The sequence below is a fragment of the Pezoporus flaviventris genome, unplaced genomic scaffold (genome assembly GCF_033815535.1).
Source record: "Pezoporus flaviventris isolate CSIRO_AGI_PZ_B2104156 unplaced genomic scaffold, CSIRO_AGI_Pfla_v1 ptg000021l, whole genome shotgun sequence".
Lineage (NCBI taxonomy): Eukaryota > Metazoa > Chordata > Aves > Psittaciformes > Psittacidae > Pezoporus > Pezoporus flaviventris.
In genome coordinates, this window is record NW_026892569.1 from 12858921 (window position 1) to 12879882 (window position 20962).

The window sequence follows — 20962 nt, forward strand, 5'->3', positions numbered from 1 at the left end:
GTGTGCAAGGTTCCCCGCTCTTGCAGAAATGCTGCTGGCCTGAAGGTGGCAGCTGCTGTGATGTCCAGCGTGTTCGCAGCTTTTTGCTCTTCACCTCTTTGTGCTCTTGTATTGCTTGCTTAGAACTTCATGGTAAAGCACAGCCGTGTCTTTGTTCAGGCAGGGCTGTTTCTCTGTTGGCATGTCAGGCTTTGATTCCCTGTATGAGAGTCGTGGAGGTCTCTTTCTCTGAAGCCATGTGTTTGGTTTCAGGATGAAGAGCTTAGCTGGGGTCCAGATGCATGTCCCTGTGTGCAGCAAATCCAGGGATCTTCGCTGTTTCCAGTCAACGTGGCAAGGAAGATAACCCTGCTGGGAAAGAACTTCCACCTCTATCAGGTAGCTCACCACCATCAGCACTGAGAAAACTGTGTTAATGCAGAGCACTCTGGGCACCATGTCCATTGCACTGCTAAAAATACACGTAAGCTGCAGCTGTAGCTCTGCCTAGGTTTCTCCTGTTTGCAGAAACACCTTAGGGGGAATGACCTAATTCTGTGAATAAAGCATTTCATAGCTGGATTTATTGGTGAGTAGGAGGTCCCCCAGAGAAAGGGAGAGTTCAGATGTGCACCAACCTGCTGCAGAAGATCTGCGTGCCTTTGGATTCAGTTGCACCTGTGCTGTAGTTCTTGGAATAACTTCCTGATGAATCTTTCCTGATTGTGTCTCCATAAGCTAAAGATAAGTCTCTGTTCCCTTTCCTCCTCTGGCACGTTCATGTTAATGTGGCTATTCCTGTCGTACCTGAAACTTCTGCAGTAGGGAAAACCACCCTTGAAAGCTATGTTTCTTGGGTGTGCCTCTGATAAAAATCATCTTTGCTTCTCAAGACAGAAGCCTGATTTAGTAACTTTTTACAAACAACTGCCTCAGAACATGCAGCCCACGGACTAATCATTATGTTAAACCTGACATACTGCACTGCTCAGTACAGAGCGGGTTGCAGATGCGTATCCATCTATTTTACAGGGAGTGTCTAAGCAAGTCAGTGGAACATGTACAGGAGAGAAAGAAGAAAAATGCACTTAAGAGATTTTGAGGTGCAGTGGCCTAGTCTGTGTACTCCAGTCCTCATTTCCAAGCTAGTGTTTCACAGATACAGGCATAACTTCAGAGTCCCAGTGGTTTTGCTTGAATTCCTCTTCCTGTGCCGAGTTCTCCCTGCACTGACAAACACGTGTTCCCTTGTGTTTTGTATTGGTTTGTCTTTAATTCATGGAGGCAGTGACAGCATAGAGAGCCTTGAATGTAGCATAGAGTTGTATAATGAAGGGAATGATAGGAGCACGCTGCTTGCAGAGTGGCTTTTTAAAAGGTGCTGAGTCGGAGAGGGAGGAGAACACTGTCATGTAGTAGGAAGCTCTGTGTAGCTAAGAACTGGTGCCATGTCTATCTCCTCTGCAGGACCAGCAGTGGGACTATGAGTGTGTCCTGAATTTGGAGGGGAGGACAGTGGTGATGGATGCTTATGTGGAAGGAGAAGAAACAAACAAATCCCTCTGTTATATCACCTGCCAGATGAACCAGGTGAGTGCTTGGGTTAACATGCCATTTCAGAGCTCACACTGGTGCTGGTTTCACTCAGCAAAGCAGCAGGTTGGAAGGGAAGCTCTTTGCAAAGATATTTATGGAATATTTAGCACTATGGGGCCATCATCTGTGCTGCTGCTGCTGCCTGGCAGTGCTGGTATCTGCAGCTGGCAGAAAGATTGCACAGCCTGAGCCTCATAACCTGCATTGACAGTAGTATGGGATGATGCCATCTCTGAGCTGTTGCTCATCACAGCCTGCCAGGACTGTGCCACCTCAGCTTTAGCTTGAGGCACTGTTGTTCATGGTTCTCTGGATCGTGACTTCTTCTGTGATGGTGGCTCTTTTGTGAAAAGAAACATGCTGTTAGTACCAGGTTTGTTCTCAGTGGCGGAAGGTAGGCTGTGGATGGGAGGATTAAGAGCAAAATTACAACAGCCATGTACATTTCTGGATGATGTGTGGAATTTACTTAGGGCAGGGTTTGCAAGCAGAGGTGCTGTTTTCGGTTCACAAACACATATAGTTAAGGGAGAGGGATAACACAGGCTCTTGTGCCCATGAGCCCTGTGGGCCAGTTGTAATTCTACATCTTCAGCACTACTGAAATTGCGTAAGTGCTGGATTGAGCAGTTTTCTGAGCAGGTGGCTTGGACATAGGAATTAGCCATTAGGAATGCAGACAGGGAGCTGGTCAAGTATTGTGAGCACAGATCTGTTTCCAGTGTTCATCCTAGTTAACTAATGCCTGCCGCTCTTCCTAGAGCATTTGCAGGAAGCTCTGTCTAGGCTCTATGTGCCGGTGCACTGCACAGGATGGCTGCTGATGCTTTTTGCCTATTTAACTGGTTGTTTATGCCTCTCAAGTCATTTGTCTTGATGGTCTTTGTCTTTGCAGTACAGTTACACAGCGCCTCAACTCGAATTCAATGCTGTGGTGTTTGTGCAGAGGCAACGACACCTTCGAGTGGACAGTGCTGCAGATCTCCACGGTAGGAGCCCAACACCTCCCCAGCAAGAACACTGCAGATGGGGTGGAAGAGAACTGAAACATCCTCAGATGAGGCCTTTTGCATCTCTAGTAGTCCTGTCACAAGGAAACTAAGGAATACATTCAGCCTCATTCCTGTTGCTTGTCCCAGAGGAGGGAGGAGCAGAGGGTTGTGTGCAAGATGCCGGGTTGCTGGATTATTCCCTAGGGGATGTTTGCAGATGCCTCTGAATTCTTCTCCTTTGCAGTGACTTTTTACAACTGCTCTGTGGGACACACTGACTGTAGCCGCTGCCAAACTGCTGACTCCAAGTACAACTGTGTGTGGTGTGGAGGTGACAACCCCAGCTGTATCTTCAGGGGCTCCTGCAAGGAAGATATAGAAGACCTGTGTCCAGCACCTCTCATTCACTCTGTGAGTAACTTGCTCGCTAGTGTACTGCACCCAGGCCTGTATTCTCCAGTTAAAGTCAAAGGGCTGTGACCTTGGAGCATGAACAGTGCAGCTCAGTAATACATTTCCTATCTGAAGAGCAAGTTAGTCCTAGTCTATCGTGACCCCTTGGTGTTGAGGATGCTAGACACTTGTGCTGGGCTTTCTGTTTGCTGATAGGGAACAGTGGGGAAAGATACATTTGTATCTCACGTGAAGCTGGCACACCAGAAGGAGCAGAATCATTCAGGAGCTGGGAAAGGGTCCACAGATCCTCCAACTGTCCTGGGCCAGACCCTGAAACAGATTGGCCCAACTGAGCCTGGGGCAAAGGAGGGCAAAACCTAATAATAACAGCACAGAAAGGAAGGCAAAGGCATGACAGGTTACTGGAATGAATTATTTTTGTGTGTTTACTTTAAATGTTTCTTGCTAACTGCCACATGACAAGTGTCTGTAGCCATGTGTCCCTTTTGCTGTCAGCTTGTCCTCCCTCCAGTGGCACACAACATCCATGTGCTGCATCTTGTCTTAGTTTATCTTGGATGCCGCTCAGGGACAGAGCTTTGACGTTTTGTGCAGCATGCAATTCATTGTCGTACTGATGCTGAGGGGGGAATGGTGCTTGCTGCTTCAACACCAGTAACATGTATTGGCTTGTGCATTCCCACTCCTCAGCAGAAATGCCCTGTGGAGTGGTCAGCATGTTGATGAGAAGGCAAAGCAGAGCGGTCCTTTGAAGTCTATAGTGGATTATCACTTCTGGGGGGGACTTTTGGCAACAGTGAAGTATGGGAAAGAAGGCTCCAACTGTGTGTTCTTAATGGCCTTTCTCGTCATGAGGGAGCAACCTGGTACTAGTCCAAGCCAGTTAAAGGAATCCATAGCAGTGACCCGACCAGGCAAAGTTTGTAATGGGGCAGTTGAAGGGCCCTGTGCTGTAGATCAGTTGCCAGAGTGTAGAGCTCTGAGATACTGTGACATTGACACATGCGCGGCTGTCTTTGCAGGTGTACCCCCTGTCTGGACCAGTGGAAGGTGGCACTAGAATCACCATCACTGGCTCAAACCTCGGGCAGAAACATCAAGACATTGCAGAAACTGTCACTGTTGCAGGAATTCCCTGTGCCGTAGATGCTCAAGAGTATGAGATCTCTAGCAGGTAGAGTATCTGTGAAACCTCCTCCCAGAGGCAAGCGCTGGCTTTTCCCTTGGCTGCTGACACCAGCCTGAGATGTCCTTGCCTTTGCTGTAGCAGGTATTGAGCCTTGTCCATTCCCAGGGAGTGCCTCTGGGTAAGGTCACTGTCTGGTTACTTACTCAGGCAGTGACCTTAGATAAGGTTGTGTCCAAGGCAATGGCCAAACAGTGCTGCCTTTTACTGACCACACTATCTTGAGTTTCATGGGTGTCTCTCCCAGCTACAGGGTGATTTTAGTAAAGCAAAGGATATGCCTTGGGCAAGCATCACTGCTAGGAAAATATCCTGACCATGTTAACACAGGGTGAGGATGGGAATGTGTGGTTGGAGGTACACACAGATTCTTGCCTCTGCTTGAGTGGGCACATCCCTAGGTTCGTTCTTCACTTGCCAGCCAGACTTCCACCCCCTAAAAACAAACCAAATGAAAGAACCCCCACAACCAGGAGTAGACCAGGGAGTCCTGGTGTGCCCCAGTGCCACTCTTCTGATGACTAGAAGTGCCTGGCAGGTCACACAATGCTTGTAAACATGGTGGATAGGAGGAGAATGAGAAGCAGATAGACCCGTCCTGCTGAATCCAGCTAATGTCAGTGACAGAGTGCTGGGGAGCTGGTGTGTCTGGCCGGGGCAGAACCATACAACAAGGCAGTGTAATCTAGATGTTGAGAGATATGACTGGGGGGTAGCTAGGAAGCAAAGAGAAGGGACTATTTGTGTAGTTGGCCTGTGGTAGGGCAAGCAGGTGGGAGCCTTGGACTAGGGAGGGAGAGGAGCCAAGCAACCAGAAGAAGAGGAGAGCAATTGTGAGTAACCTCTCATTAGAGCTATCACAAACCCATTTTTCCATTCCATGGTAGCAGTAGTTATAGCACCCTTCCCTCTGGGAGCCAGGTAAGATCCTGCTGGGAAATGGCCTGCTGTGTTGAGCAGTGTTGTCCTGTTTGTGCGCCTTGTTTGTCTGGATCCATCTGCTTTCTGTTTTCACCCTAGAATTAGAGTGTAATCTTGCTGGGGTTAGCACTGTGTTTGTTCTGTGTCTGTGTATCACTGGCATGACAGGGTCCTGGCTTGGCACTGCCTGCGTTCCAATTCCTGAGCCTTTTTGGTTGAGGGAATATAGCTGTGAACCTGGAACCCACTCCTGAGCAAGGCCCAGACAAAGGCTGGGAAGTCTCCTGAAGAGTAGTTTTCCTGTTAGCAAATCAGTGCTGTAACATGGGATTCCTTGCTGCCTTGTTCTAAGAGCAGCTGACTTTTCACCTTGTCAGCGTCTCCCACACCAAATAATGGCTGGAAAAAGGGCTGGGAAGAATGGGTGGTGCAGATCAGGGAACTGGCTGGTTCCAGAGGTCACTGGCTGAAGACCAGAGCCAGCTAAATCCACAGTCTTCAGTTTTCTTCTAGATCAGACCTAGTGCTAATGTGTGGATTGACCACTGCTAGCCTGGGGTCACTCCAGATGTGACTGACTTGATCACCTCTGAACAATAACAGAGTTCTTGGACTTCCTGTATCAGTGATACAGTGGGCTTCATCCTATCTGTCCCAAAAAGTGTAATCTTGGATAGGGTGAGCCTATTTGGAACAGACAGCACCAAATCCAGGTTTTAAAGGTGTTTGTCAACATTTGCTTGTATATTCTGAGCATGTGATAAGGCAGAAAGGAGGGAGCTGTGGGTCACTAGATGGTGTTAGGAGAATGCAATGGATACAGCTCATCTGCTCTTCCGTGGTGTGACCCTGTTGTTGGATTGTCCTGCAGTATCGTGTGCGTCACTGGCAGGAGCTGGACAGAGAGATCTGGGCACGTTGTGGTGGAAGTGCCTGGAGGAGGACGTGGAGTTTCTGGGCACATTTTCACCTATCAGGTAATGTAACTCTTGCTGCTTTAACACCTCTCCTGTTCTTCCAGTATCTCTGCTAAATGCCTGTGTAGTGCATGAACCTGTGGGACTCTACAGTGTGTCTTTCTGGTGCGGAGATATTTTAATCAATGACTTAACATCTTACTAAAAGTTCTGACCTTCCTTTTATTAATGTGTAAATTGCTGCTTCTTTTAGCTTCTGACTTTCAGCAGCCAGTGGCAGTAATCCAGAGTTACTGTGCATTGTATGGAGAAATGTTTCCTATTGTTTATAAACATGTTTCTAATAATTCTTTGCTATCTTAAACCCAGCAAGGATGAAATAGTGTTTAAGTCGTTTTTAGATCCAATTACTCACTTTTCATCCTTTCTGTTGAACTTTGTTATGTACCTAGTTGCATGTCCCCCTCTCCCATGGGAAGGGGAAAGAGATGCTGAGAAGTCTTAGTCTGTTCCATCTGGGGCTGTATAAAACCATTTTATATACTGGATTATCCAGTTGTTGCTCTAGGTTTTGGTTTATTTTCACCATTTTGAGGCAGAGTGATGAGAACTGTGTACTATGGTCAAGACAAGTGTAAAGGAACTTGCTGTGGCATAATTACCAGTAATTCCTACAATTTGATGTGTTTTTGCTGAGATCTGTGCTTACAGATGGCATGATTGTTACAGGTACTAAAGCACTCTTGAATGGGCAGGAGCTATTTCAGTTCTCACAACTGTACACATGGTTGGGTTGTGTTATTGCTGTACTCTCCCTGCTCCTTCTCCCTTCAAGTATCTTCGTTTATCAGCAGTGACTGACTTTTGCCTCTCAGGTTCCTCTAGATTTTGCTGCAGCTCCTCAGTGGTAGTAAGTTTTTGTTGCTTTGAATAACTTACTAAGTTTTGTTTCCCCTTTCCAGGCCACCTACAAGTAAGTTTAATAGCGCAAGTCTTAACACAAATTCTTAGAGCTCCCTGCTGGTAATCTCCTCATCTACAAGACAAACAATTTATTTGCTGCCTTGTTTTTCCTAACATGAGTTATTAATCCAGTCACTGATCTGAACAATCCCTTTGAACTGTTAATCCTGGGGTTTGTGTGAGGCTCACAGCTCTGCTGTTTGCAGCTTCCATCTGCCTTTTGCAGGCTGTGGAAAGGCTGGTCCCCAGTTTATGGTTGTTGCTGGTGTGACTGATCCCTCCTCTGTTGCCTCTGCTCTGTAAGCTAGCTGAGGCCTGCCTGTGACTGGGATCTATAGCTTCTGTTTTCAGAGCACTGGAGGTCACTGAACACGTTCTGCTGTTTTCTTTCCTTCTTATCCTTTGAGGTCCTCTCTCACCTCTCATAATTTTTGTCCCCTCTCCTAGAACCCAGAGCTGAAATCCATTGTGCCAACTCAGGGCCCCAAAGCAGGAGGAACCTGCCTTACCCTTCTGGGCTCAAAGCTGCTGACTGGGCATCCTAGTGAAATCAGTGTCCTGCTTGGAGACCTCCCGTGTCACATGTAAGATAAGAGTTATTGCTTGCTTAGATAAGGCACAAGATGCTTTCACCATTAAACTTATTAAAATATCAGAAGAGGTTTGCAGACTGTCTGCAAAGAGCAAGGCACAATACTATAAAATTCGTCTCTGCAGTGGCTGTTAATCCCTTGTTCTCTCTTCTGTCCCTCCAAGCCTCTCTGAGATGACAGAGGACCAGCTGGCATGCCAGACCAGTCCCAGCAATGTGTCTGCAGAGCTCCCAGTCACCATCAAATACGGGGACCAAGAGCGAAGACTGGAAGGATCCCTCTTCAGATACACTCTGGATCCCAACGTCACTTTTGCAGAGCCACCTAAAAGCTTCCTCAGGTAGAAAGACTGAGGGCACCTTCCCCAGGGCTGTGTGCTGAGGCAGGTACTACAGCACCAAGTTGTTGAGTTACACTTTGAAGTAAAGGCAGGCTTGTGGGAATGAGCATAAGCAGAAGGGTGGAAACATGAGCAAGAGAGAGGTGATTGAGATCAGCTGCTTTTCTCTTTCAGTGGAGGGAGAGTGCTCAGAGTTCATGGCTACAACTTGGATGTTGTACAGAAACCCAAGATCCGAGTTACGGTTTCCCCATCCGAACGGCGACGCCGAGCTCTGGGACGATGGCGCAGAATCATCCCTGACACCCAGTGCCCTGAGGGCGCTCTGTGCAGCGTCCAGCAGGTACCACGGCAAAGTGCTCTGTGGAGCTGAGGGTGCATAAGGGCTGATGTGTTGCTCTGGATTACTGGGCTTTCTGTCCCTGTAGGATTTCCCTCGCTGCTGTCTGCTTGGATCGTACTAACAGTATTGACCAAGTGGAAGTGTTCTCTGCCAGTTAGTGCTTCACTACTGACACTTCATCTGCCTTTTCCATTTAGTTTGAAGAACCATGTCTGGTGAACTCCTCCTACCTGATCCTGTGCAAAACTCCAGCTATTAACCTGCTGTTGCGGAGTGTCCATATCAAACTGGAATTTATTCTGGATAATCTCAGCTTTGATTTCAACTCGCTGCATCCCATGCCCTTCTCGTATGAAGTTAACCCCATCCTAAAACCCTTGAATGCTGAAGACCCTGCCAAACCGTATCGGCATAAGCCAGGAAGTGTCATCTCTGTGGAGGTAACACAAAATCTAGCTGGAAATCATGTTCCTTGGACAAAGTTGTTCCTAAATGAGTGTTTTAAATTGGTGGCATGCAGCATGCAAGGTTTTAAAGCATTTGACAGGTTTACAACCTGCCAGAGCACATCTACACACTGTGTGTGTGTATATGCATATACACATAGAGTGAAGTCCTGCTGTGGCTGAAGAGCCTTAAAAAGACAGGCTATTTATAACTGTACTTGGGCAGCATGGTGCAAGTCCTAAAGCTGTAATCTAAGTTGTATGCAACTGAGTTTTTAGCTTACAAAATGAACTTCTGCAGCCAATTCTGATGCAAGCCTAGTCGGAGAGGAAAAAAGGCTGCTTTCATCCGATGGTGTTGGTCTCCTCCATCTTCTCTGGAGCCATGGAAATGCGGAGTTGTTCTTCCCCTGTTTTGATGTGCTGTTCCACTTCTGTTCCAGGGGGAAAATCTAGATCTGGCTATTTCCAAGGATGAAGTGATGGCTATGATTGGAGAAGGAATCTGTGTGGTGAAGACACTGACAAGGAACCATCTGTACTGTGAGCCTCCCTCTGAGCAGCCGGCCCCACGGCACCGCACGAAGCGGGAGGGCACAGACTTGCTCCCAGAGTTCACGGTATGGAATCAGCAGTACCTCAAGAAATCCTGTTGGTTTCTGAAGCACAAGCAAGAAGCAGTGGAGGCAGGGAGTGGGATGGGGAGTGGAGGAAAGGCAGAAGCCTGGTGGGGGATAGGGGAGGTACCAGGGGTGGCAAGGAGCTGCTCTTGTTCTCAACTCTACTCTTACAAGCCAAGCGCTGCCCTGTGGCTTTGCATTTCATTGCTGACTGAGCTTACATCATGGCACATCCTTTCTTACAGGTACAGATGGGAAACCTGAACTTCCTCCTGGGTCGGGTGCAGTACGACACAGAAAGCCAGCTCACTTTCCCACTTGAGGCACAGATTGGGTTGGGTGTTGGTGCATCCTTTGTGGCACTGATTGTTCTGGTCATCGTCTTCATATACAGGTAAGAAACTCGGGCATTGTATGAGGTCTTTAAGTTCCTCACAATGTTACTCAGTGGCTGTGGCCAAGTGTGAACATCTTGGGACTAAACAAGATCCCTGTTTTCTTTATTTTGTGCCGAATCCTGAGCCCCTGGTGCTGTTTGATGTGTGAGGCACGTTACACCTGCACTGTGGGTGCCCCTAGGTGTGGGCTCTGAATGAACACTGGTATCCTGCAAGAAGATGTCTGGTAGAAATCACCTCAACACCAATTGTCCTGGAGCTTTTGACAGCAACACAACAGTTGGCAAGGACAATTGCCAGGTTAGGGCCACTTGGAACAATTCTGCTTCTTATTGCAGGAGGAAGAGCAAACAGGCTCTGAGGGATTACAAGAAAGTTCAAATCCAGCTGGAAAATCTGGAAACAAGTGTTCGGGACAGATGCAAAAAGGAATTCACAGGTCAGTCACTGAGCTTCTGGGTTCTTGCAGCTTCAGGGAAGCTTGAAGATCCACTCTCTGCCCTGCCTCTCTTTCCATTCCTGCGTATTCATTTGGGCAGCTCAAAGGGTGCAATAACTTTATCCTGTGCCAGTGCATTGAAACATATAGCCCAATTCTTCCATTTTTAATTCTTCTCTTTAATTCAGAGCACAGTGATCTATACAGAGCCCTCTGATTCTCCAGTTCATCCTTCAGACTCAGAGGAAGAGCTGAAAGTCAAGAGAGCAGCACACTTGGAGAGACCTTAACAGCAACTAGTCCAGTCTTTGTGTAGGGCAAGTTGAAATATACCGCATGTTCTGGGTCCACAAACCTTTTACTTAATGTGCTTACAGCAGTGAGCCCTTGTGAGGGACACCTGAGGCTCTGAACCTGGGAGGTGACTCAGACTGTAAATCCCCAACTAATGTGGGAAGCAGTGAGGAGCAGATCCCTAATACTCTTATCTCTAATGTAGGTAATGCCCATAACCACAGATCTGTGCTGAATGGTGGCTTCCTCTTTATAAAACTGGAAACCAGCCCACGGTTATATATAATCACCAAATTCACCTTTTAGTTCCTCTCCAAGCTTCCTCATGCAGTTTATGCCAGTGCCTAGTTTAGTTTGAAATGTCCTAGCAGTGTGACCCCAGTGTGCCTCTTCCTGTCTGGAAACATCCTTCCTCTCCCTCAGTCCCATCCTGCTGGCCCTAGTTCCTGCACTCACCTCATGCTTTGTTGTTGTATGATCATGTAGTCAGCCTCATGGGTATTTCCTTTCCTCCAGACCTGATGACTGAGATGATGGACCTCACAAGCGACCTTGTAGGCACAGGAATCCCCTTCTTGGACTACAAGTCCTATGCAGAGCGTATTTTCTTCCCTGGGCACCGTGAGTCACCACTGCAGAGAGACCTGGACATCCCCGAGTGCCGGCGGCAAACAGTGGAGCAGGGCTTGGTCCAGCTGTCCAACCTGCTCAACAGCAAGCTCTTCCTCACCAAGGTAATGGCCCTCTGTCTGTTTGCAGGGTAAGGACAGGGCCCCATCACATGGGAAGCGGGCAGTGGCTGTTAAAGCTCATTCCTCAACAGCTCCCTGCAGCACCACCTCTTCCAGCAGCCAGGAGCTGCCTTGTTTGCAGCAGATTCAAACTGGCTTCTCTCTCCCCACCAGTTCATCCACACTCTGGAAATCCAGCGCACTTTCTCTCCAAGAGACCGGGCCTATGTAGCATCATTGCTCACTGTGTCACTGCATGGGAAGCTGGAGTACTTCACCGACATCCTCAAAACACTCCTGAATGACCTTGTGGAGCAGTATGTGGCCAAGAACCCCAAGCTGATGCTGCGGAGGTGAGTGAGCCAGCCATGGTCCCACTCAGCCAATTGGCAAGGAATATAGAAAGGTGTGAAAAAAGTAGGAAGCTGGTGTTCCCTACCCCAAATTCCTCTTCTTTTGAAGCTGTTGCTCATCAGCTCTCTCCTTGTGTTCAGGTACCAGAGCTCTGCCAAGTCTGCTAATCTCAGTTTGCTGTTTAGAGCTCCCTGGGCTCACAGTCACACCACGTTTGGAGGCTAAATTGAACTGTCTCCTGTATTTGGATCCCCATTAGCCTCCTGCCTGGTCCATCCTTCTGAAGTGAACAAATTTCCCTTGTTTGAGAACTACCAGAAGCTTTCCTCTGTCCTTTACTTGCTTGTGTCTCTACTTCTGTAATCTGGTGCCTCCTTCAGGCTGAAAAGTGCTTCAAATAAGTGATATCAAAAGCATTAACTGTCCTGGTTTCTAAAGTCCCTTTTTTCTTCTTCTTTTTTGCCCTCTCTCCCTGGATCTTGTATCATTGTCTAGTGTGCTCTCTTCTCAAGGGGAGTGACCTTTATCTCCAGATCTCTCCCTGCTCTGCACTGTATTGCTATGACCAACCTGATGTTGTCTTTCAGGACAGAAACAGTGGTAGAGAAGCTGTTAACCAACTGGATGTCCATCTGCCTGTATGCATTTGTGAGGGTAAGTTCTTTGTGGTCTAGAGGGGGCAAAAGAGGGGAAACAGCCACAGCTTTGTTTTGTGCCTGCTTGTGGCTGAAATCATGCCAGAGCCATTTTTTACTTCAGGGTGGGGAATGGGAGAGCTGGACTGTTCACTGGGGACAGGGATGCTTAAATTGGCTTTAATGCCACTTGTTTTGAGGATGCCAGAGGAGGACTCTGTATCTCCTTTATCTTGAGACACAATGGCCATAGGCTTGTCTACCTGTGTAGGGGAAGGACAGATTCTGATCTAGTTCCATTCCTGGAGAAGGGGTGGCGAGGAGAATCTATCAGATGAGTGATGCAGAACAATGCTTTGGTATTGTGCATCTATGTGGTATTTGGCCTGTGGACTTTCTCTCAGGTGAAACTCCTTCCTTTCTGTGCCAGGATTCTGTTGGGGAGCCCCTTTACATGCTGTTTCGAGGAATCAAGCACCAGGTGGACAAAGGCCCAGTCGACTGGGTGACAGGGAAAGCCAAATATACCCTGAATGACAACCGCCTTTTGAGAGAGGACCTGGAGTACCGCACTCTGGTAAGCACCAAGTCCTTTCTTCCCTAATGACTGAGTTTAACAGGACTGAATGTCTGCTTCCATTACTGAGGCAGAAGTGCTGTATCCTGCCATTACCTCCTGGGAGCCAGCTTTATCCCAACAACACAAGACCACAGACAAGCAAGAGCTCTGCTAAATTAGGTCCTAGGCTGATAGGAGCCATCACCACAGTGATCTGGTGTTTGTGCTGTACTCTGTGTCTAGAAATAAGGGGATGAAATAGCTGATGGCACATCAAAGCTGATTTCCAACACTGTTGAACTGGCTCTCCCAGCTCTGGACACAAGACAGAACATGGTGTTTAACATCTGTGATGTTTTCTTTTCTGAAACTCCTCCAGTGAAAGGACTAGCTGTTAACTGGCCTTAATGCCAACCATCAAAGGTGTAAATGTGTCTGATGTAATCTTACCAGCTGAGTAGCTGTGACCTTTTCTTTTCTTCCCCAGACCTTAAATGCTTTGACACAAGCAGGAGTTGCTGCAGGAGGGGCAGAGGACTCCCAAGGGATATCTGCAAAAGTGCTAGACTGTGACACCATCACGCAGGTGAAGGAGAAAATCCTGGATCAGATCTATAAAGGGACACCCTACTGTCACCGACCAGACCCTGATACCCTGGACCTTGGTAAGCAGAATTCCTTGATGCTAAAGCTCAGTGAGGAAGTAGAAATGTGGTTATTTGCTGCCTGTACACAGCACACTGGCATGCATGTCTGTCATTCTCTGCTGAGTGTGCAGTCACTGAGCAAGGATCTTGCACTGTGGCTGGACCCAATAGGGCCAGGAAAGAAGCTAACAGCAGGAGGTAAGGGTGGGAAAGAAGCAGTTGGGTCCAACCCCTTCCATTTCATGGTGTTCTTTGCCAGACTTGGACCATGGCAATGGCTTGGTCAAGGGGACATGGGGAAAAAAAGCATGGAGAATGTGTAGGAGGGGAGGGATGATCCGAGTGCAAAACAGAGGTGATGTAGTCCTGCCAGTGAAGTCAATGGCAGCATCTCAGTAATGTGAGTCAGGGAGGATTTTGCCCACAGTGATTAATGAAAGGTGGGACTTGCACTGTGAGGGAAACCTCTCAGTTTTCATTCTTTGGCTGTTGCTGAATAGCTGTGGCATTTATAGATGAGCAGGTACAGTGGGAATAGTAGCTAATAAGGACCCTGGGTGCATATTTGTGATTTGAATCACCTGCTTGACGAGTCACAATGTGACAGAATTTGCAGGAACTTGGCGAGTGGAAGCTGGGAGACCATGAGGCCACTTGTCCCTGCACCCAGAGAAACTCTCCTGCGGCTGCAGGACTCAGCATTGTTACAGGCACTTGCTCAGGTTATGTCGTCTGTGAAACACCATAGGAAAAGGTTGATGAGGACCAGTGGGTGTGCAGTGAGGCCAATCAGGTTGAAGCAGAGCAGATTCAGGGGTGCCTCAAATTAACAGTTTATCATGTTTTCTATGCTTAAATGGCAGAGTGGAGATCAGGTCTGGCAGGTCACCTCATACTGTCTGATGAGGATGTGACATCTGTTGTTCAAGGAACGTGGAAACGCCTGAACACTCTTCAGCATTACAAGGTCAGAACTCAGTCTACCCTTGCCTCATCTCCTATCTTCTAAACACTGTTACACTATACTGGGGGCTCTGGCTCCTGGTGGATCACAAAGGGTTGGAGCTTTCTTGCAGCAGCATATTCATATCAAGTCAGTGCTGTGGCTGACATTCTTGACTTCAATGAACCCTGTCCTTAACCTGTATCTTGGATATAGGTTAAGCAGTGGATGTAGCGAGCAGTGTAGAGCTTGGAAGGAGACACAAGTTCATATTTGGTGGCTGCTGTATTGAAGGTGTCACTGCTGGATCTGTTAATGTTCCAGTGCAAATCAGTTAGTAGGTGGTGGTGCACTGACCTGCAAAGTAGCTTCCAGGAGCAGAAAGAGTGGGTTTTTTTTGCGCCAACGTGTCATATCTTGCACCATTATGTCATACTTTGCTGCAACATGTTCTAGATGTGAATGACCTCAGCCCCTGCATATTATTGTCTTCATGCTTTGCACATTGTTTTTTAATTGGTACAAACAAGATTCTCCCCACCATCAGGGGAGACAGTGATGGTGCCCCAAAATCCCTGTTTCTGTCCCTATTTCTAGTAATGGGATAGTCTGTTTTAGTCTACAAGCACTTGTCTGTTGTCCTGACAAGAAATGTGGCATTTGGTTTGGGTATCGATTTTTTTGCTTGTGTGCAGGTACCTGATGGAGCAACAGTAGCACTGGTCCCACGCCTGACCAAGCACATCCATAGGGAGAATCAGGATTACATCCCAGGAGAGAGTGAGTTTGATGCCCTGTTCTCATAAACTGATTTTATAGCACTTGGCAGTTAATGGGACAAGTCTCTTGCCATAGCCCCAGCTTTATGCTGCTGTAGAAAGCTGATACGTGATTTGAACCCTCATAGGATTGTCAGGAAATGGAAAGCTTGGGCAGGTGAGATGAGAGAAAAGTAGAAGAGTCTAAGAGCAGAGGAAAGCCAGGCTGGGTGTGAAAAAACAGGATAAGCACAGTTCTCTAGTTAGACTTCATAGGGCTGAGCAGTCTCCAGCTTGTAAGAATCAACACCCCCAGGTGCTAATCATGCCCTAATGGTGGTGATGGGATACAAACAGCTCAATTGATGCTCCTGTAGCTTGAGGAACCATAGCAGCAGTTGTAATCTGTGCAGAAGGCTGGATATAGACCTCCAGAGGTTCCTTCCCATTTGTGTTTCTATCATACTGTGAAATGTTGGCTCCCTGGGGCTCCCCTGGCCATGTTCTGCTGTGAGAGAACTGACAGTCATCTGTAAACGATTGCTTGGTTTAGAAACACCAATGCTGGAGGATGCAGATGAAGGTGGGATCAAACTTTGGCACCTGGTAAAACCAACAGAAGAGCCAGAGCTTCCCAAGCATCGGCGTGGGAGCTTGAGAGATCGGGAGCGAGCCAAGGCAATCCCGGAGATCTACCTGACACGTCTGCTCTCAATGAAGGTGAGACGCAGCACAGGTTGAGTTTGGGATCCTCCCATCCTTTGTATCCTTGCAGGGATGTGTATAGACTCACTAGAGGAGGCTGCTGAGTAGAAGAGGGGAACCCCTCATCTGCATGAGGCCTTGGCTCTCTGCTCTCCTCTGCCCATGCTGACTTTGTCCTGCTCTGTTCTCCACAGGGCACTCTGCAGAAGTTTGTGGATGACTTGTTCCAGGTGATCCTCAGTACCAACCGCCCTGTCCCCCTGGCAGTCAAGTACTTCTTTGACCTGTTGGATGAGCAGGCCTTACACTATGGGATCGCAGACCCCGAGACCATCCATATCTGGAAGACAAACAGGTATGGTGTTCTTCTGGCCTACAGAGAAGGCACTGCTAAGCTGTCTAGAGCTGATCACATGCAAAGCACGACCCAGGAGGAACAAAATAGGAGTGCAGGGCAGCAGAGCATGGTGTGAAAAGCTGTTTTGCTGGGAGATGCAGTGATGTACACAATATCCTTCAGCACCTTCACTAATACCCTGTTATGCTTCTGTCTTATCTGCAGCCTGCCCCTACGGTTCTGGATAAACATCATCAAGAACCCCCAGTTTGTTTTTGATGTGCAGACGTCAGATAATGTTGATGCTGTGCTTCTGGTCATTGCACAGACCTTTATGGACTCCTGTACAATAGCTGACCATAAGTTAGGGCGGGTAAGTACAAAGGGAGAAGGGAGCATGGTTGGCCCACAGAGTTGAGCAGTGCTGCCCCAGGAAGGCAGTAACATTTAAGTAGCACCACTGGAACAGCAGGCCAGGCCTGTCCTTGCTCCCATGTGCCACTGGAGACTTATGGGAGGGAAGAGAGGAGGGAGGAACTGCTTTTGTTTAGCACACAAGAAATTGTTGAGGGGTGCTCTTTATTTACAGCTTACAGGTGCTTGGGGGCAGAGCTAAACTCTAGTTGGCTGTGTCAGACAGTGGAAGTGACAGGATGCTTCCTGGGAAATTCAGGTTGGCCATTAGAAAAAATTCTTACCACCTCTAAAAATTCTTACCACCTCTATTGACCCTGTGCTAAGGGTGGAACAGTCCTGCACAGCTCACAGAAGATGGGATGGGTGGATCTCTGGAGGAATTCAGTTATCAGCTTTGCAACGCCACAGTAGTTAATGTGATCTCACACTGGTGATCACCCAGCTCTTAAGTGGAAGGCTGGACTAAGGGTCCCAGGGTCCCTTCACCAGTGCATCTCGCGATTCCTCAGACTTCACTACTAAAAGGAAGCTGGTATTTGAGGTGCCTCTCCATGTAGAGGACAAAAATTCCCAACCCTGAATGCAGGACAGAAAATAGCAGTTGATGGTGTTACCTGCTAAGGTTAGTCCATAGCATGATGAAGGAGCTTGTTGTAATCAATTCTGGTTCTGGATGTTCAAGGATTCTCCAATCAATAAGCTGCTGTATGCCCGGGACATCCCTCGCTACAAGCAGATGGTGGAAAGGTAAGCAATGAACTTGAGGAGTTGTAGTTTAAGTAGGAAGAGGGAGGCAGGAGAAACTATTGCTAATTGTCTGTGTATCACTGCGTAGGTATTACGCGGACATTCGTCAGACCATCTCTGCCAGTGACCAGGAGATGAACTCTGCCCTGGCTGAGCTGTCACGGGTAAATAGTTATTTCATAGAATCATGGAAGGGTTTGAGTGGGAAGGGACCTTAAAGCTCCTCCAGCTCCAACCCCTGCCATGGGCAAGGACACCTTCCACTAGAGCAGCTTGCTCCAAGCCCTGTCCAGCCTGGCCTTGAGCACTGCCAGGGATGGGGCAGCCACAGCTTCTCTGGGGACCCTGTGCCAGCACCTCAGCACCCTCACAGGGAAGGACTTCTGCCTAAGAGCTCATCTCAATCTCCCTTCTGCCAGGTTAAAGCCATTCCCTCTTGTCCTGTCCCTACAGGCCCTTGTAAAAAGTCCCTCTCCAGGTTTCTTGTGTTTCAGAAGTCCCCTGGCCTCTCACCTGTGCATCTAAGAAAGTCAGTAATGCAAAGATGAAATATTCCAGCTGAGTGTGCAATTCTGCTCAGACATACTGAGTGATGCCAGTGGCTGCTCTGCTCTGTAGCACCGTGAGGAGGGTGAGGGTCTCTCTCCAACTGACACTGAAAGTGTAGTCAAGGACTCAGGACAAGGAGTACGTGTGATCCTTCTCTTGCTAGGAACTCGCTGATGAATTCCCTTTCCTGTTGCTTTGTGCAACAGGCATGTTTCCTAATGAGTTGTGAGGACGTAGAGCTTAGAAGAACAATTGTGAAGTGTCTCATGGTTGTGTCTAACTTCCTCTCTTATATTCAGAATTACTCAGGTGGCCTCAATTCCCTGGTGGCTCTACATGAACTGTACAAATACATCAATAAGTACTATGACCAGGTGAGTGTGTGTTTCCAGCAGGTATGAACATGCCCTTCTCCTTTTACCATCCAAACAGAAAACCTCCAAAAATTAATAGTTAAGAGCAGCCAGACTATGACAACGCTGTGTATTGTCATTGACCTGCAACTTCCATGTTATGAGTTTGCTTTACTCTCAAAAAGAGGGAGGAACTCACAAAAGTCTAACTTGGATGCTGTTGGGATTTCATGTATGCTTCTATTTTTTTCACTATAGGATTCAAATACTCTACTTAAAAATGAAATGCAGTTAGTGCAGATTCATTTACTAAAGATACCGTTTTCAGGGGAGAAGTTTAGCGTTCTTTGAACTATAAAGTTCATGTTATTTGGACAAATCTAGAATGTGATTAATTTGAGATGAATTACTACATACTCACTCTAGTCTTGAGCACTCTGGTTTCCAGCTTGGGGCTCTCCACTGCGTTTGGCATTGAGCTGGTTGACAGCGTTGTGCACTGGAGGAAAGCTGCAGTGAGCTCTGTCTTGTTGCAGATCATTACGGCCTTGGAAGAAGACCCAACAGCACAGAAGATGCAGCTTGGATATAGACTACAACAGATTGCAGCAGCTGTGGAGAATAAAGTCACAGACTTGTGACAGGCACAGACAGACTGCTCTGCCCTGCCTGAGCGGGGACAGTGCTCGTCCTAGCTACACACATGGTGTCCTGCTGCCATTGGAACCAGGCTCTCCAAGGAACCCGTGGTGACATGAACAGGGATGGCCAAGGCAGTACAAAGTACAAGCGTCCTTCCATCTCAGAGAGTATTTTTTTACAGTTTTTTCTTCTTCAAAACAAAACCAGACTTTGGTTTTCCCCTGGCACTGTCAGGGGGGACCACACAGCTCCTTTCTACAGATGTTACATGAATGTGCCAAGTGTCCAAACAACTTTGTTGAAGAGCCAGGAGACAACACCCAGCACCGTCTATGAAGTCCTTGATCTTGCAGGGATCAGTGCTGGGAGACTCCCTTGCTGCAGCCCCTCACTTCAGCAAGGATGCAGAGAGCAGGCTGACAGCAGTGCTAACCTCTGTCCCTGGCTCCTGAGCATTCCTGCAGTATCCCACCTGAGAAATCCTTGCAGCAATGTCCCCACTGGTTCTGGATGTTGGATGTAGAAAGAAGAGTGTCCGATGGCACAGTTCTCTTACTCCCCAGTGTTCTGGTCTCTGATGTGTTCACCAGCACACACGCTTGCCCAGGGGCCTTCTGTAAATGGACAGCATCCCCTCACCCTTTCCCTCAGGACAAATTCCGTGGGAGAGTCTGCCTGGCTCGCCTCAATCCCCACTGACCCAGCTCGGGATCCATCTTCCTGGTTCCTTGTGGTCAGAGGTTGCCCTGCTCTTCGGAAAAGCACAACAAATGCCTTGTGCCACTCCCCCTCCCTCCGGTGTCCGGCTGTTCTGCTGCTCTGAACTGGACTTGTAAATACCCTCAGAAAGTTAATGTATTTAAATGCTAAAGGAGAATGTTTAATTTTGTGGCTTTGAGACAAAGCTTTTCTCGGAGAAGTATCTCTGTGCACTTCTACTGACCAACGTCTGTCAGCACTGGAGCAGTTTTCTCCACTGCTTTGTCTGCAGGGATAACTCGTAGATGTCTCCGTTGTCGTAACAGCAGCTCGCTTTTCCCAGCAGCTCAGTTCAAGGCTTTTTCTCTTGGGCTTTGCCTCACACCTTACTCACAGTTTCACTTCCCAGACTCTCCTGTTGCTGCATGTAGAAGGGTTATTTGGTGAGCTGTGAACTCGAGGAAATTCTGAAGCACAAGAGTGGTCCCAAGGATCATTGGGCATCCTGCAAATGGGAATGGTTCAGGAGAGGAAGGAGAGGCTGGAGCAGGCACAAGCACAGTGAGTAGGCAGCTGTCACTGGGCAGCTCCTCGCGGCTCCCTCCTTGGATCCTGCACTTTGGGAACAGAGTGCTCTGCCCCTCTGGGAGCAGACTCCTATTTATAAGGGTGTCTTGTGCACTCTCACCCCTTCTGCTAATTCCATGCTGATGTCCTGCATGCTTGGGGCAGGTCTGAGCCCTCTGTCACCTCCCTGAGGTGGTGACTGCCAGCCAGGAGGGATTAGAGCTAAAACCAAGGCAGGATCACATCCCTACCTCTTTCATTGCATATAGCAGCAATTCCAGGCCTATCAGATCAGCCCTGTTGCTTTGTGTGAGTGCTGCTGTTACAAAGATGTTCTCTGAGCGATGTGACAAGCTAACACTGGCCACTCTTCGTACAAAGCTCTCTCCTGTGACCCTCTTCCAGCAGTATTCCCGGGTACTGTATGTGCCCAGAGTTTGGCCAGCATCCCTGTGCCACCTCGTGCTTCAGGTGAGGCAGGAGAAAGGAGCTAAGTTTGCCTCTTTCCCAGTGTGGGCACCACTTTGGGTTTCCTCCTGCCTGACCACCTGTTTCCACAAAAATCGTAGGAACTTAGCATCTCTGAAACCTGTCTCAACCAAACCTGATTAAATCAGCCCCAGAAAGCTGGGTGGGAGGCAGCTCCTTGGTTTGAGGCAGGTGCAGGTAATGCAGCAGAGTGGCTTTGTCCCCTCCTGCATTGATGATGGACTTTCTGCCCTAGGCACCAGACTGAGCATCTGCTAGGAGCCACAGGCTCCCTGCTGGGTTTATGGCTCTACAGACTGTTAGTGCCCCTTATGTTTGCAGAATTATCCCAGAACAGGGTGTCTGGGGCTTAATTCTGAATCCACCCCACACTGGAGAAGGGGGGA

General features: G+C 48.1%; 1 protein-coding gene across 3 annotated transcripts in view; it reads left to right on the top strand.

The window, feature by feature from the left end:
* The window catches only part of PLXNB1 (plexin B1), a 72912-nt gene extending 52359 nt beyond the window's left edge, over positions 1-20553 (top strand). For all 3 annotated transcript variants that reach the window (XM_061456117.1, XM_061456118.1, XM_061456119.1), the window contains 27 exons: positions 253-378; positions 1447-1569; positions 2471-2564; positions 2812-2978; positions 4007-4158; positions 5963-6068; positions 7419-7555; positions 7728-7904; positions 8079-8247; positions 8445-8687; positions 9137-9313; positions 9559-9707; positions 10050-10150; positions 10961-11178; positions 11350-11528; positions 12117-12183; positions 12595-12741; positions 13211-13388; positions 14234-14337; positions 15009-15093; positions 15625-15791; positions 15971-16131; positions 16339-16486; positions 17213-17277; positions 17366-17441; positions 18126-18200; positions 18716-20553. In XM_061456117.1, coding sequence (XP_061312101.1) covers positions 253-378; positions 1447-1569; positions 2471-2564; positions 2812-2978; positions 4007-4158; positions 5963-6068; positions 7419-7555; positions 7728-7904; positions 8079-8247; positions 8445-8687; positions 9137-9313; positions 9559-9707; positions 10050-10150; positions 10961-11178; positions 11350-11528; positions 12117-12183; positions 12595-12741; positions 13211-13388; positions 14234-14337; positions 15009-15093; positions 15625-15791; positions 15971-16131; positions 16339-16486; positions 17213-17277; positions 17366-17441; positions 18126-18200; positions 18716-18820 — 3696 coding nt within the window. In that variant the 3' untranslated portion in view covers positions 18821-20553. The remainder of the gene's footprint in view (positions 1-252; positions 379-1446; positions 1570-2470; positions 2565-2811; positions 2979-4006; positions 4159-5962; positions 6069-7418; positions 7556-7727; positions 7905-8078; positions 8248-8444; positions 8688-9136; positions 9314-9558; positions 9708-10049; positions 10151-10960; positions 11179-11349; positions 11529-12116; positions 12184-12594; positions 12742-13210; positions 13389-14233; positions 14338-15008; positions 15094-15624; positions 15792-15970; positions 16132-16338; positions 16487-17212; positions 17278-17365; positions 17442-18125; positions 18201-18715) is intronic.
* The last annotated feature ends 409 nt before the right edge of the window (positions 20554-20962 follow it).